Consider the following 15,666-nt stretch of genomic DNA (forward strand, 5'->3'; position numbering starts at 1 on the left):
CTTAGATGGCGGAGATGAAGCAGCACCCGGCCCAGGTGAAGGGAGAACTTTGCTAGAGCCCAGGGCCCCGCACTGCCTTTGCTCAGGGAGGGAGGGTCAGAAAGCCTGCGAAGTGTGGCCTGGGTGCATTTCAGGGCCCGGCCCGGGGATTTCCTTTCAAAGGTGACTTAGAGGCACTTCAGGAGGGTAGCGCCCTCCCGGGCGGGTCCTAATGGTAAATTTGGCAGAGTCAGCGAAACGCGGCTCCGGGCGGACCTGGCGGCGGCGGGGCAGCGCCCTCTCCCGCGCCCTCGCCCTCTCCCGCGCCAGGCAGCGGCGAGCACGGGGCCATTTGCAGCGCAGGCAGCCTCGCGAGCAGCCGCGGCGCCGAGCCGGGAGGGAGGCGGCACCATGGAGCTGAAGAAGGACAGCAATGCCGTGGCCATCGACATGTTGCTCATCGTGCACTCCGAGAAGCGGCGCGCGGCCCAAGCCACGCACTTGGACTCTCAGGCGGACCCGGGCGCGCTGCTGCAAAACCGAGGAGGTAACGCGCGCCTGGCCCAGGTCCTCGGGATCCCGGGGCACCTCAGCCACCAAGCCCCGGGGTCTGCCCGCCGGGGGGCGCCCCGAACGAGACCAGCCCAACCCTCTCCCCCACCGCTGCTTGTGCCTGGGCGCCGCAGCACCGTGTCCCTTGGCAACGCGCAGCGCAGCGCAGTAGTTGTCCCAGATTGACTCCCCATGCAGGCCTATGGGTGCTCTGTCATATCGGAAGCCCGAGTCCTCCCGTTATTCCCTGAGGGATGCAAAACACGTTGGAAAACGCTCTGCAGGAAGAAGTCAGGGCTTTAGACTGATCACATGTAGCAGAGGCCTAGTTCCCACACAGCATGCTGCACTCCATAGAGCACCAGGGACCCCCCAGGATCTTTGTATTGAGTCAGACTTTGAGATAACCCAGAACCTCAGTTTCCCTTCTTGCGCCTCTCTTCCAGCCTCCAACAAATATAAGACATGAGTGGGTAAAGGGAACATGGGCTGGGGTGTGTGTAGTGGAGTGGGGTTTGAAGTCTCCTGACCACACTTGAATTTAGCTTCAATTTTACTTGTTCTGCAGACTTGATGGGAAAATGAAAACCTCCAAATGAATGCTTACAGGGTGATTGCGGAAGGCAGGATCCGCCTCTATTCACCATAGACACAGCTTCAATAAGAGTATAAATGGTGACAAATGGAGGTTCAGGAAATCCCTGAGAAGTGTGGGGACCTCACGGTGCTGGTCTTGGAGGAAGCCTCCGACGCTGATTTAAGGGTCTCCGAGGCGGAACCCTCCCTTAGGAGAGATGCATGATAGCGATGCAGAGAAAGATGGCTGCTACCTCAGACTCTCCCTGCAGTCCTGGAGTTCCTTGGGACCCCTGCTGCCTCGTCTTGGCTTTTCTGCCCACAAAGCCACACCACCCACTGTCCATCCACCTGCCCTCCTAGGACGGTGGCTCTGTGGACAGCCTCGACCCACCAGCCCCACAGGCTGGAGCAGTGGTGCGGCTCCTGGGGAGCTGGAGAAGAGGCGCTTAGGGGGAGAAAGGCTGGAGGGTTGAGAGTGTCCTTAGCAGTTAGTGTTTAGTAGAGACTATGGGGACATTAGCTGTTTAGGGTAATCGAGTCTATAGTTCTTTGTGCTGCCGCGGGAGAAAGGGGTAAGACCCACTTAGGGTCTTTGGAGGAGAAGGAAAATGTCCTAGGCTTCTTGATGGAAATGAGATGGCTGCTGTCGCATGTAACACAATCCAAAAGACCGCTCCCCGTGTGCAGCCAGTGAGGCCCACTTCCAAGTCAGGGTAGTCCCCACTGCCCAGTAGAGTCCCTTTGCATCACATCTGTCCTAAAGTCACCAGAGAGTATAGAGAGAAGCCCTGAAGTGTTGGATATCAAAACTGCCCTCCAGGTACCCAAAGCCTATGAAAAACGCCCTTGACTCCAGATCAGTATACATACTTTGGCCCTGACTCAGGAGTAAAGCGCCCCTACTTGAAAGGCACTGGTGTTTTTCAACAAACATTTTCCCAGTTAAGGTTTCTTGAAGATGCTGTGCAGTGGAGAGAGCCTTGTCCCCTATTCCACACCAAAGTGGAAAAGGGTGACAGTGTATAGTCTCCAGGGTCTGCGCCCATGGAAGCCCTGGGCTGTACTGACCAGTGTGCACCCACACTTTGGGACACAGCCTGAGGAAGAAAAGTACCAAGTCACACTACTTGTTCGGAGGCCTTGCACAAATGTACAAGAACCCAAAAGGGCCCTGCATCAGAAGAGATGTCTTTCAGGTGTCTCTTCCTAGCCCCAGCAATCTAGTTCCCCTCTGAGGAGCAGCTGAAGGCAAGGCCTGCGCCCTGCATCAGAAGAGAATAAAGCTCAATTATTGTCACAAGGCAGACACCGTGGCCTTGTGGCAGAGAAGAGTCAGAGGGATGCAAAGGCGAGGAGAGTCGCTGAGGATTCAAGGTGCAAGGCTGGCAGTCTCTCTTCTTTTCTCTGGGATTCCAGAATTTTCCCACCTATTTCCTTAAAACTTCCCACGAAGCAGACTGTGGGGAGACTTTTGTGGAAAAGATCGGGGGAGGGGGGAGACTGAGGAAGACTTGGGGGCTTCTGAGTGAGTGAAAGGTTAGAGAGCCAGACTGGAGACTGAGCTTCTGGGAACCCTGCCATCAAGTGTGGCATGGAGCTGGTCTTGTAATGCCACCTCTGCAGCCATCGAGGTACATCAGACACTCTTCCTACAGCAGAAATTTGTTTTTATGGCAGTGGTCCCCACTGCCTGGACATACATCACTTCTGTGTCAGGAACTCAACCTCCCAACTAGCATTTCCAGGCACTGCCAGGGAGAGCGCGTCCCTTCCCTGCTGACTGCATCATCACCAGAGCGGAACACAGGTGCATCGGACGGGCCATGGCTAGACCAACCAGGCCCAAACTCTAGCTGCGAGGGAGGCTGGGAAAGTAGGCAGCTGTCCCTTTCCATTCCCACAGTGACAGGCAGTCTTTGTTCCATGCTCTCTCGCTCCACTTCAAGACTCCTCACATACAGAAATGGGCAGGCAAAACTGAAAACAATGCTTTCGTATTTATGTGTTGGAGATATGGGAATGGGTATTGGGCATCTGTATAGCAAAAATTCCTTCTGGAAAATCCTGATAGCCAATCCCATCATCACTGATAACTGTCATTCTAACATTTTAAAAATATTTTTAGTTTAGGAGTTGCGTCCATTTCCTCAAACGTGTCACGTTCAAGGGCAGCCTATCTCAGATCCTGAGAGAACAGGTTCCCAGCAGCCTTGTTTAAGACAGATGGGTCTGTAAGTGGTACAGTGGTGCATGGCACTCGCCCTAGGGCTCCCTGCAAAGACGCTCACACCAGTCCTTATCTCACAGGATTCCAAGGTGTCCGAAACGGAATCCGGAAATGGCAAGAACTGGAAAGAAACGGCTTTCAGGGTAAATCTCTTTTCCTTTCTATTGTCTGTTCAGTCTCTGTAGTTCAATACCGTGACAAATAACTGGAAGAGTTGGGGTTGTGTTCATTGGGAAATTGGCCCGAACATCTAATCAGTGAGCAAACATGGCTGCTTGTGGCTCAGCCAGGCCTTTAGGCCACTGTGAGCCTGGGAAGCATTCCCTGGCATGAGGGATCCTGCTCTTCTGGAGGCTGAAGCTGGGGAACAATGTGGTGAACTTCGGCACCCATTTGTTTGCTGGCTGGGCTATCAGAGAGAACTTAGCTTCGCTTGGGGTAGTGAGGGTTATGTGTGTTCCCACCAGAGGCCGGGTTGTGTGTGTGTGTGTGTGTGTGTGTGTGTGTGTGTGTGTGTGTGTGTGTTCCCACCATAGGCAGGGTTGTGTGTGTGTTCCTACCAGAGGCAGGATTGTATGTGTGGTGTTCCCACCAGAGGCCGGGTTGTGTGTGTGTGTTCCCACCAGAGGCAGGGTTGTGTGTGTGTGTGTTCCCACCAGAGGCCAGGTTGTATGTGTGTGTTCCCACCAGAGGCAGGGTTATGTGTGTTCCCACCAGAGGCCAGGTTGTATGTGTGTGTTCCCACCAGAGGCAGGGTTGTGTGTGTGTTCCCACAAGAGGCAGGTTGTATGTGTGTGTTCCCACCAGAGCAGGGTTGTGTGTGTGTTCCCACCAGAGGCAGGGTTGTGTGTGTGTTCCCACCAGAGGCAGGTTATGTGTGTTCCCACCAGAGGCCAGGTTGTATGTGTGTGTTCCCACCAGAGGCAGGGTTGTGTGTGTGTTCCCACAAGAGGCAGGGTTGTATGTGTGTGTTCCCACCAGAGGCAGGGTTGTTCATGTCACAAAGACTACCCAGCTTTAAAATGTTTTTTGTTTGTTTGTTTTTGTTTTTTCTGAACAGACTAGGATAGTGGTCTGCCTATCAAGTAATAACTTGAGGCCTGGGCAGAGTCATTCAAGGGTTCTGTAGACCCCTACTGCCCTGAGCTCTAGAATACAATAAAAAGTTCTTTTCCAAGGCCTCTTCTCTCTGGGTCCAGGCTGTGCTCTTTTCTGATGGCCCAGAACCTCTCTGCAACATGAAGGATGGGCCAAACATAGTGGGCCTTGTTTTGTGTTCCTCTGAGATTGATTACCACGGCTTTGAGGTCAGGGGTGAGGGGACTATCAGTGGTGATGTGCATGATGGGAACACAGAATTCTAACAGGACTGGGAGCTCCACTCCAGACCGTGGTTAGGGAGCTCCATCAGATCCCAGCCATGTGAACCATGGAATCAAATGTGTGAGCCTCTACAAATGGGGAAACAAGAGTACAACTAAGAGGGAATAACTCTGCTTTGCCAGCCCTCAGACAATGGCAAAAAGGAAAATAAAAAACCAAAAACTAAACTCACCCATGTTTATTCCTTCAACAACTATCTTTAGCATTTACTTTGTGCCAGGCACACTTAAAGTGCTGGAGATTAAACAGTTAACAAGCGGGTCAAGAACCCTGTCCTTGTGGGACTGTGTTCAAATGATTGCAATTTCCCTGTGTCCCTTGCCTTGGTCATGGGAAGCAGTCATCTTCGAGATGCATACACAGCCACTAAGGAACTCATCCTCCTGTGTCCTGGCTAATGGATCCATGCAAAGGCTTCCTTAACTCAAGCTGCGCTGTAGGGAAAGACTACACTCGGGGCGGTGAAGGTCGACATCATATCTAGCAAAGTTAGGCTGTGGGCCAATGAGAAGCCTAAGAGTGAGACTCCCGAAGCTTTCGGCCATAGGAATGACCACTCAGAGCATGTGTGTACCCATGCTGGGTCCGTGTGTGAGTGCGGGAGTGAGCAAAGCAAGCCGTCGGTGGGTGCAGAGTGTAAGTAACCTTGTGCATTGCAGCCTTCTCTTTCTCTCTTGCCTTGCATGAGTCCTCTGGTAACCATTTTAGGGCCTTTCAGGAAACACTGAGGTCGTTCCACTTTGAGCATCTTCACAGTCAGATGGGAGGTTAGTGAAAAGACACAGCAAAGCAGAAAGCAATGTGGTAACTCTCAAGACAGTTACAGAAGATGCCGGGGTTCTTAGTATTAGTCCACAGAGGGTGATTTAAATAGTCTTTGCAAAAAAAAAAAAAAAAAAAAAAAAAAAAAAAAAAAACCCACAAAACAAAACTCAGGATTGAATATTTGGTATAAATACAGAGCTGCTGAGAGTGTCTATGGAAGTCCTAAATCCAGGACACATAATGGTTCCGCCATCCCACCAATATGTGCAGTTTTAGTGGAACACTTCATCTACTTTTTAAATGGCGTGCATGCATGGGGGAAATAGACCTGCTTCTTTCCATGTGTTTGGATGCCAGGAGTCAGGACACTAGTGTCGAAACTGACCTTGCTTCATATGTGCCTTGTTGGTACTCCAGTCACCCAGTCCTGGTAACCAACAGGCTGTCCAGCCCTGGCAGCTGGAGGAACTTCATCTCAGAAGGAAGTGGCCCAGTGGTATGTGCTGACAGAGTGTGCGCAAATGTGAGCGAGCATGGTGTTGATCCAAAAGGGCACATTTGTCCTCTTGTTGCTACTCTGCATACTCCTTGGGCTTGGGTGTTGGTGAGAGGAAGGGTGGGGACCCTGGAACACTCCAAACTTTTGGAAGCAGCAGGTGTTTGGGCTGAGCCACCCCTCTCCATAGCTTGCCCAGCAACGGGCTTCCCCTGCTGTGATTGGCTGCTCTCCTTGGTCCTGGCTGAAGTCTGCCTAGCAGCACAGTGTCTGGTGCCCTACAGCAAGAGAGAAACCACTTGTGCAGCCCTGACTATAAATACCCCCACAGGAGCTGTGCCAGCCAATCACCCTCCTTGAGGATTCCCTTCCCAGCTCCTGTTTCCTCATGGAGGTACAGCCAGCCGTGCCCACAGAAGGCAGCCTGCCTGTCCTCGCCTAAGTGGCCTGGAGCTCTAGCCCAGCAATGCCACATCACCCCATGTTGGCATACAATGACAGTGGATCTGGCCTCAGCTAGTCAACCGTATTCCGGAAGCCTTGGGGACCTGGCTCAACCTGTTCACGGGAGAAAGCTGGAGAATGAGGGGTCTCCGAGGCAAGTCCCTACTGTGTGGATCCCAAGTCTAGCCCAGCTCAGTGCCTCACCTACCCACCTTGGCCAGCTTCTGCTAGGAACAGGCATGGGAAGCACTGAGTGGCCTAGATGACTGGCTACACTGTGGAGGACAGCAACCCTAGAGCTATGCTAGTTCCCAGGCTGAGCCACTGGTTCCCCTGAATGAGGCTCACAGTAGGCCACATGGAGATGATGAAGGGTAAGGAGAATGATGGCAGGAACTTCCTTCTGCCATAATCCTGGCCCTTCCCCAGATTCTCCCTACATCCATGAAGAGGAGGTTCAGGGGCCGCCTCAGTAAGGACGGTCCACAGCCACAGAGCAGCCATAAAGCAGAAATGAATGCATACCTACAAGAGGCAGAAAAGACCACGGGTCCTCATAATGGCCTGTAGCAAGAACCAGGCCTCTCTCTCTCTGGCAATCTAACCCTACTGGGCTCTAAGGACATGTAAATAACCCCAGTGGGTACAGAGAACTCACACACGTTGAGTGTCCCGTCATGTTGGTGAAACTAAAGCAAACTGAGTTTCCTCCCATCTTCAAGGCTCGAGGCAGGCTGCTGCCTTTGCTCCTCAAAAGGAAGAAGGAAGATGAGCTGGGAGTTGGGGAACTTAGAGTCCAAGTACCACACTGGAACCTCCCAGCCCACTCCACAGAAAGGTGCGGCGATCAGTCAGGCTGCTAGCTGTGTGTGAGAAAGTGTTTTGGAAATTGTGTCCGAAAGTCTGGCGTGGTCATTTCATAGACCACTGGAGTGAATCCCAGCCTGGGCAGGTTTCTGTTGCAGGGTGTGTACTTGTGGACTCCCAGGAATATGGTTGTGTTAGCTCACAGATGTGCACACAATGGCAGTATGCATGAGTGTGCACCATTGGACCAGGCCTGTAGATATGCTCAACCCCCACCAGCATACAGCTATCTCAGGTGCAACCAGCTCCCTCTGTCGCCTGACCAGGGAACATTTTACCATGGTCACAGTGGTCACTGACACCTTCTTTGTCTTTCTTAAACAGGAAACTTGCCAGAGAAGCAGTGCCTTCAGCCGCCACAGGTCATCACTTCCTATGACAACCAAGGTAAGAGACGCATTGCTAACTGCCATGTCTCCCGTGGCTGTGTGCCTGGCTCTGCCGCCCCAGCCAGAGAGCACAGGGTATGGCGATCAGGCTATAGGGAGCAGCTCCTTTCTGATCCATGGAGACTGGAGCATCCTTTCATCTCCCAGCATCCCAGAGGAAGAACTGAGAAGCTGTGTGGTCCAAGTCTGCCTTTCCCCTAGTCCCCAGTCAAGAAATGAAGCCCCTGGGTCATGGAACCCCATCATTACCTATATCATTGTCACCGCTACAGCTAACACTCACTGAGCACAAAGCATGTACCTGGGACTTTGCCAACCCATATACACACTGAACTATCAAAGCAATCCTAACCGGGTGGTAGTCTCATTGCTTTACAGATGAGGAGAGCAAGGCTTAGGGTGGTTATCCAGCAAGAGTCAAGGCCAACTCTCTGGTACCCTACCCTCCAACCCCAGCAAGGTCTCAGCCGTTACCCTTCACACGGCTGGAAACTGATCTCCCGCTGGCTCACAGTATCCAAGTGCTCCCATGTCCTGAGTCACAAAGGTTCCATGACCTCTGCTGAAGCTGAGCCTACTGAAACATGCCCCTTAGTGCTGAGTCTGCTGCGGCAAGGTGAAGCACCCTGGTCCTTCCTTGAGAGTCCTCGATTTCCCAATACCGCTCTGGGTGCTTGGAAATGGCAGGCCAGGGCACCACTGGCCAGGCTGAGTCTGCAGTTGTCTGGATCTGAGAGGAACAGGAGATGGAAGTGAGGGGTCCAAAACTATGGCTGGAAAGAAAGCCTAATTAGAGGACTCCACCATGGCTCTTCACCAGATGCCTGGGGGGAGGGGGTCTCGGGCTCCGCCCAAAGAATTGACTGCCATTGCTGATGCCATAACATAAAAGGAAACTATGGCATGCTACCCAAGGGATGCAGACATGCCGCCTCCTGAAGCACAAGTATCATGCTAGATCTCTGAAACTGACTTGGCTGCACAAGGCTCATGATGGCGATACCTTGCAAAAAGATCATGAATGGGTGGCCATTCTCTCATGTGCGGAACAAAACCAAGGCTCCTGCCTGCAGGGCTGAGTCCTAGTGAGAGAGAAAGACTGAAGGAAAAATTAAAGCAGGAGGGATGGTGGGGGCAGGGCCGTAGATCAGTCTCCTGTAGCCCATTGGCTAAGAACAGCAAGAAGATTTTTGCCTTAAGCTTCTGGGAGTCCAAAGTCCGAAGTCAGCTCCCCTGGGTAAAAGGCAGGTGTCAGCAGGCTGGAGCCTTTGAAGCTCTGGGAGGGGATCCATTCCTTGCCTCCTGCTCCGACAGGCTGCCAGCATTCCTTAGCTTTATGACTGTGTCGTTCCAGTCTCTGCTTCCATTATCACGTCAACTTCTCTCCTTATAAGTAGGCAGTTCTCCCTCTTATAAAGTTTTATGTGGTCACATTTAAGGCCCAACCAGAGAGCCCAGAATAATCACTCTGAGATCTATAGTCACGGCGAATCTGCAAAATCTCCCTTGCAGACAGAGATCCTGCATGGATATCTTGAAAATGCATGATAAGAACCAATTGTAAACAGAATAGATGGGGCTGGGCGTAGCTTAGCGCTTCGACTAGCATGCGTGAGGATTGTTGGTCTGATCTCCAGCATCCCCACACACACACACACCCTGAGGAAAAAAGAGCAGGTGAGCCATAACTGAGACATCTCATCTGAATGAGAGAAGAGGGAGTGGGGAAAATGCAGGGGCGTCGGGGTCGGGGGAGAGCTTTTAGCCGGGAGCCATGGCACGAAGGCACCACCAGGCTGGCATGTGTCTGGTGGGTGTGGAGAGCGAGTGGCTGGGGCCAAGGGAAAGAGGAAAACGCCATTAAGGGGAAGGCCCTGTCAGCCCCACAACAGCTTTCTTGGCAAGTACAATCACAGCACAGACCCGAGGCAGAACACGAGGTGTGCGCCCGATGTGAAGCTAGGTGCCTTTCATGGCTCCTCATTTCTTCCCCTCAGCCGCAATCTGTGGAAAGTTACCATCTCTCAAAAGTGAGATCCACTTTATGGGTGGAAAACTAGAGAAACTGAGGCACAGAGACATCCAAACATCTTGCCTCAAGTTATGCAACTAGATAGAACGAGTCTGACACAGGAGTTGAACATGTCTGTCTGCCTCTCAAAGCCAAGAGGGCATAACTTCTGTACCACACTGGCCCCCAAAGGACAGGGACCTCTCTAGTAGGTTGAATACAACTTCCCTGTCCCACCCCAGTAAGAAATCCAAGGCTCTGGTTCAGAATGGTTCAGCTTTTCCCCTCCTCAGCAACTTGTTCAGTGGTAGATTGTATACAGTGGGTGGTACAAAGCACCTTGGAAACATGGATCTTAGTACAAAGGGGGTCTGGAAGATGGCTCCACAGTGGGCATGTGAGTTGAATGACAGGAGGGAGATTGCTAGGGGACACTGTGACTTCAGGCCCTCGGGGCTGTGGCTGAGGAGTCATTTTTGAAATCACACCCATTATGCTTGTTCCCAGCTTGCATAGCTGACTGATCACCAACTACTGCATCCTGGATGCATACAGCATGTGTCTTTGAAGACGTAACTGTGCATGGTTCGTTTGAGAGCGCCTTTAAGATGATGAATGCTTTAACTAAGATAAAACTGTATGTCCAGGCTGTTAAGTGGATCAGCATGTATAAAAAGACTCTTTAAGTCAATGGTGCCGAGTGTCTAACATAAGTCCTGAGATGACTCCGCACATCTGTCTACCACCGTGTGCGTGCATACTCACACCCATGCACACATGCTCGCCTGGCAGTATTTGTTAATTGATCGATGCTCCAGGCAACCACTTCCAATCAGTCAGAGTTAATGAACAACACAAAACCCACTTGCCATGCCCACATTAGGTATTCTGAGTAAATTAAGCCTTTAGACAAATGCCGATTGAAACCAGGAGCCATTAGGAGAGGTGTCATGTGGGAAATGTCACCTGACTGGGTAAATGGCAGGCCCAGGACAGTGCCCACACAGACTTGGTACCCTGTATGCATCTCTGCTTTTAAGAGAGAATGGAAGGAGAGTCAGCAGTGTTTAGAAAAGGACCAGCCGGACAGCCACTTCAGAGGGCTGGCAAGAAATAATCCCGAAAATGCCTTCACTAAATGACCAAGTTTGCAGTTTCAGAAGATTATTGGGATGGCAAATGAATTGCTGGGGAAGGGTGCATTGAGGGAGGCTAGCCAGGCCACCTGAAGTCCCAGGAAGGATCTTGTCAGTTGTTTGGGGCTTACGGTCAGTTGCTTGGTGGTCCAGGTCAGTGTGACTGGCATCTGCTTGTGATTTAGCTGACTTGAATTTTATCCTAGACCATGCCTCTCTATGATGATTGAGACAGGTTAGTGCTTTTTATTAAAATCTGAGTTTTATTTGATCTAAAAGTGAGGTTGGTGCACTGTCTCCCTCTCTAGTGAATGCTGTCCATCTAGACACAGGGTGAGGACCCCAGGTCATTTCTAGGGTATCCAAGGATGTCTCTCAATCTCTGGAGGAGCACATGACTCCTGAATAGGGGTGAAACTTGACTGCATTTGGAATAAGACAGCAGCATAGCCTGGGGATGGCCAGGTCCTGGGCAGGACACAGAGTGAAGATTTGCAGGGAGGAGAGAGGGGGTCAAAATGGTGACAGAAAGAGCTGCTGGACTACAGCTCCCCCATCAATATGAGGCCACCTCTCCGTCAGCCCCAGGAGGGCCACAACAGTGGTCTCTTTCTCAGCCTCGTCATTCTTAACAAAGAAACATGGCTAGTGGGGGAGTGGCTGAATGTACCTAAATTAGGAGAAATATGAGGGAGAGTTCATTGTTGAGCCAACAGGCCAGCAAGCTGTTCACCTTCACAGCTCCTATAAGGTTACAGAGGTCATTTCAGCCCAGCAATCTCCAAACTGGGTTTGGGGGGAAAAAAACCCACACTGGTCAGAAAAAGATCCATTTATTGTAGGGCTGAAAGCATTTTGAGTTACAACCCACAAAAGAGAGAGCGTGGGGGGGAGCGGTTCACACTTCATCTTTGCCAAAGCATCTTGTGGCCACACATCACTTTGGAAAAACGCTTCAGAAAGAGTTGCAGGAGAAAAAGTGAAGAGGCCACACTGACCAGGCCTGCAAGGGGACTACGCTATGGATGACAGTGGCACCAATCCTCTGATCAGAACCGACTGGTGCCCTGAATTCTGAGATACCCAGCATCTTCGTCACAAGCTCACAGGGCTGGTGTTCACTGGCAGTGAATGTGCTAGATACTACACTTGAAGATGAATGTGGGGCTAGAGAGATGGCTTGGCGGCTAAGAGCACTTGTTCCACAATCATGAGGGCTAGAGTTCAGATCACGGCACCCACTGTAACAAGCAGGCATCTTCTCAAATGCCTGTAACCCAGCTCCGAGACTGGCAGAGACCAGAGGCTCTCTGGAACTTGCTGCCTTCCAGCCTAGCTGAAACACAAGGCCCAGGTTCAGAGACAGGCCCTGCCTCAAAGAAATAGGTGGAAAAGATAAAGGACATCCGATGTCTCCTTTAGACCTTTGTACACACACACATACACATACACACACACACAGATACACACATTAGCTAACTGATTAGTTAATTAATAATTAAATATTTTAAATAAATATTAAGCCTTGTTGGTCTGGGGAGAACACATTCTATTTTTTGTCTCTTTGGCATGCAAAACAGGTTTTAAGAGTACATAAGAAAATCAATATTGTTTTTCTACAAAGGAAAATAATTGCAATATATTTAACAAAGGATTAATAAAAGGAACTCTTTCTTACAAAATCATTGAGGCAAGCATAATAAATGTATGTAACACACACACACACACACACAACACACATATATATAGTCAGCACACAAAATACAAATTTACATAGCAAATAAGATATAAAAAAACCCTCTACACTAAAAATTAAAGAAATACATAAAACAATAAGGTACCCTTCGTTAATAAAAATTTAAAGGATTTATGAAAGCAGGTGCCAGTGAGCTTAGCAGACATATTTGTGTTATCCACCACCACAGGGCTCAGCTGCTATCAGCATTGGTACCTTCCAAGCCTGCAGGTCTGCTGGACGATCACTGTCCACGCCATCCCCAGCTGATCTGGGCTCTTGGCTGGGCTGGAGCATGTGCTGGCTGTCAGCTGGTGGGCTGGCTGGAGACCAGCTGGTTTCAGATAGCCTCACCTGAGCAGCCCTGCTCTGCTCCCTGTGGTCTCTCACCCACAGTCTTGTGCACACGCAGCACTCTGGCAGGGATGCCGAGAGTGCAAGCAAGCATTGCAAAGCCTCTCCAGGGCTAAACTCAAACCTTGAATCGGAACACGGCTTCTGCCACAGGCTAATTGGCCATGCTAACTCTTGAGGTCTGCCCACATTCAAGGGGTAAAACAAAACACTTCTCATTGGGAAAATGACGGAGTATGAACACTTTTGCAATCAACCACAGCAAGAATGCAGGGATGGATAAAGCATCACCCCCCCACCCCATTGGTGGAGTCATAAACCAAGGAACTATTTTGGGAAAGTTGGCCAGTGTCAAATAAAAGCCTTACAAAATCCCCGTTCCCTTCAATCAGTGTTGAAGAATTCACTCACAGGAACTGATTTGAACAGTGTTGAATATGTCTTTATCCTGATGTTTACCACATGGTTGTTTATCATAGCAAAGCACTTGGGAAGTACAGGGTATCCACCACACACAGGGAGTCTTAGTGAATGCCCTGTGAACACATGACATGACGTGTATTCCACTGCCTTCCACTACCAGTGGATGACATTCTCTACAACACCAGAGGCCATGCCAGCTACCGGTGTCTTTTAATATTTCTCTACAGTGGCTGATTTCCATTTTATCAGTCCCTTCAGTCACTGAGAGCAGAGTGCTGAAACCTCTGACTATAATGTATATTTGCCCGTTCTTTATAATTCTGTGGGTTTTATTTCACTATTTTAAACCTTTGTATTCAGGTGAATATGTATTTAATATCGTCACATCTTGATAAGCTAACTTTTTTTCACTCCTTTATAATACTTCTCTATCTCTGATGTTTTCCTGGCTCTGAGTGGGTTCTCCTATTGAGCAAATAACTTAGTCTTGGATTCACTGTATCTGAAAATGTCTTTATTTCATTCTCACGTGTTATTTTTATTGGACAGAGACAGTTAATTCCTTTCAGAATTGTTTAAAGATTCCATATCCTTCTGACATCGCTTCTGATGAGACACCTGTAGCAATCCAATATGTAATGTGTCACTTATTCTCAGAGCTTTCAGAGTTTTTCTTGCAGTGATGTGATTACATCATGTCTGGACTTGGAGCTTCCTTTATTTATCCTGTTTGGGACACATTAAACTTGAGTCCATATGTGTGTCTTTTGTCAAATTTGAGTAGTTTGTTATTTCTTCAGATACTTTTCTGTCCACGATTGAGATGTCAGTGCTATGAACAATAGACTTCTAACTATGGTCCTCTGGTCCCTCAAGTGCTCTTGGCTTTCGTGTTATTCAGAGTGGACCATGTGTACTCTTCTCTGGGTCTCTCCTTTGTTGCAGAACATTGTAACCTGTCTTCTATTTCAGTGTGGAAATCTTCACTTGGTTCTTTATGTCTTCTGTTTCTTTGCTGAGTTTTGTGTCTTTCCATTTATTTCAGATACCTTACGTTTCATAGCATGGCTTTTGTGTTGTTTTAACATCTTTGAGTTAAATGTGTGTTGTCATGGGACTCACATCAGTTATTATCTCTTCTTTCTCAAATTGAGACCTTCCCGGGTGTTCTGCTAAGTAGTTTTGGATGGTTTCTTTTGCAGGGCCTGCTGTCTGTGTGTGATGCAGTGGCAGGGCTGCTGTCTGTGGTGTGCAGGGGCGGGCTGCGTGGTGTGAGGGGGGGGGCTGTGTGTGTGGCCATGCAGGGCCTGCTGTCTGTGTGTGCCATGCAGTGACCTTTGCAAGGCCTGTTGTCTGTGTGTGTCATGCAGTGGCCTTTGCAGGGCCTGCTGTCTGTGTGTGCCATGCAGTGGCTTTTGCAGGTCCTGTCTGCCTGCAAGCACCATACTGTGGCCAGTTCAGAGTGAGGACATTGGTCTTCCCCAGTGTTTAGTATTCAGACTATGGTATAGTGCATGGGGTGAGACCTGTGATGTACAGCTCAGAGGTGATCATGGGAGCTTATCTGTAACTTTAGGGAATTACACCTTGAAGTCTGCCTTTATCACCTACTTCCTATTCCTCTGGCCAAAAAGCTGGAGCTTTGGTATTTTCGTTCTGTCATATACTTTTTATAACTGTGTCTGGGAACATTCAGCAGGAGAAATGGAGAGGGAGGGAGGGAGAGAGGAAGGGAGAGAGGGAAGGAGGGAGGGAGGGAGGGAAAGAGAGACAGAGAGACAAAGAGATAGACAGAGAGAGAGAGAGAGAGAGAGAACTATGCATGACATGTATGCCTGGCCATTAACCTCACAGCTGCTCATTTACTTGTTTATGGGCTGAATCAGGAGAATATAGGATAAGGGAAAACACAGCACAGGATGTTCCAACTCCCTGTGACAATTAGGGGTCCCCGTTCTCACTCTTTGAGTAGAAACTGATTTTTTTTTTTTCTGTTTTTCATCCACTGTGCACTTCTGGGTTAGGATGCCTTTGACCGGGCTGGAGAGATGGCTCAGCCGTTAAAGGCTAGGCTCACAACCAAAAATATAGGATGCCTTTGACCAACTCTAGGAGATGGCAGAGGGAGAAGGAGAAGGCTAAACTCCATAGTGATGTCTCACGCCATGTCTTAGTTAGGGTTTCTATTGCTGTGAAGAGACACCATGACCACAGCAACTCTTATGAAGGAAAGCATTTAATTGAGGTGTCTCACTTACAGTTCAGGGGTTTAGTCCATTATCATCATGGCAGGAAGCATGGCAGCATGCAGCAGACATGGTGTTGA

The 15,666-nt window shown here is 49.7% G+C and overlaps 1 protein-coding gene across 1 annotated transcript in view; it reads left to right on the plus strand.

The window, feature by feature from the left end:
• The first annotated feature begins 279 nt into the window (after positions 1–279).
• Ky (kyphoscoliosis peptidase) overlaps positions 280–15,666 on the plus strand; it is a 41,550-nt gene continuing 26,163 nt past the window's right edge. Inside the window, exons 1-3 of the mRNA XM_028869939.2 lie at positions 280–526; positions 3,418–3,480; positions 7,617–7,679. Coding sequence (XP_028725772.1) covers positions 391–526; positions 3,418–3,480; positions 7,617–7,679 — 262 coding nt within the window. The 5' untranslated portion in view covers positions 280–390. The remainder of the gene's footprint in view (positions 527–3,417; positions 3,481–7,616; positions 7,680–15,666) is intronic.

The sequence above is a fragment of the Peromyscus leucopus genome, chromosome 7, assembly GCF_004664715.2.
Source record: "Peromyscus leucopus breed LL Stock chromosome 7, UCI_PerLeu_2.1, whole genome shotgun sequence".
Lineage (NCBI taxonomy): Eukaryota > Metazoa > Chordata > Mammalia > Rodentia > Cricetidae > Peromyscus > Peromyscus leucopus.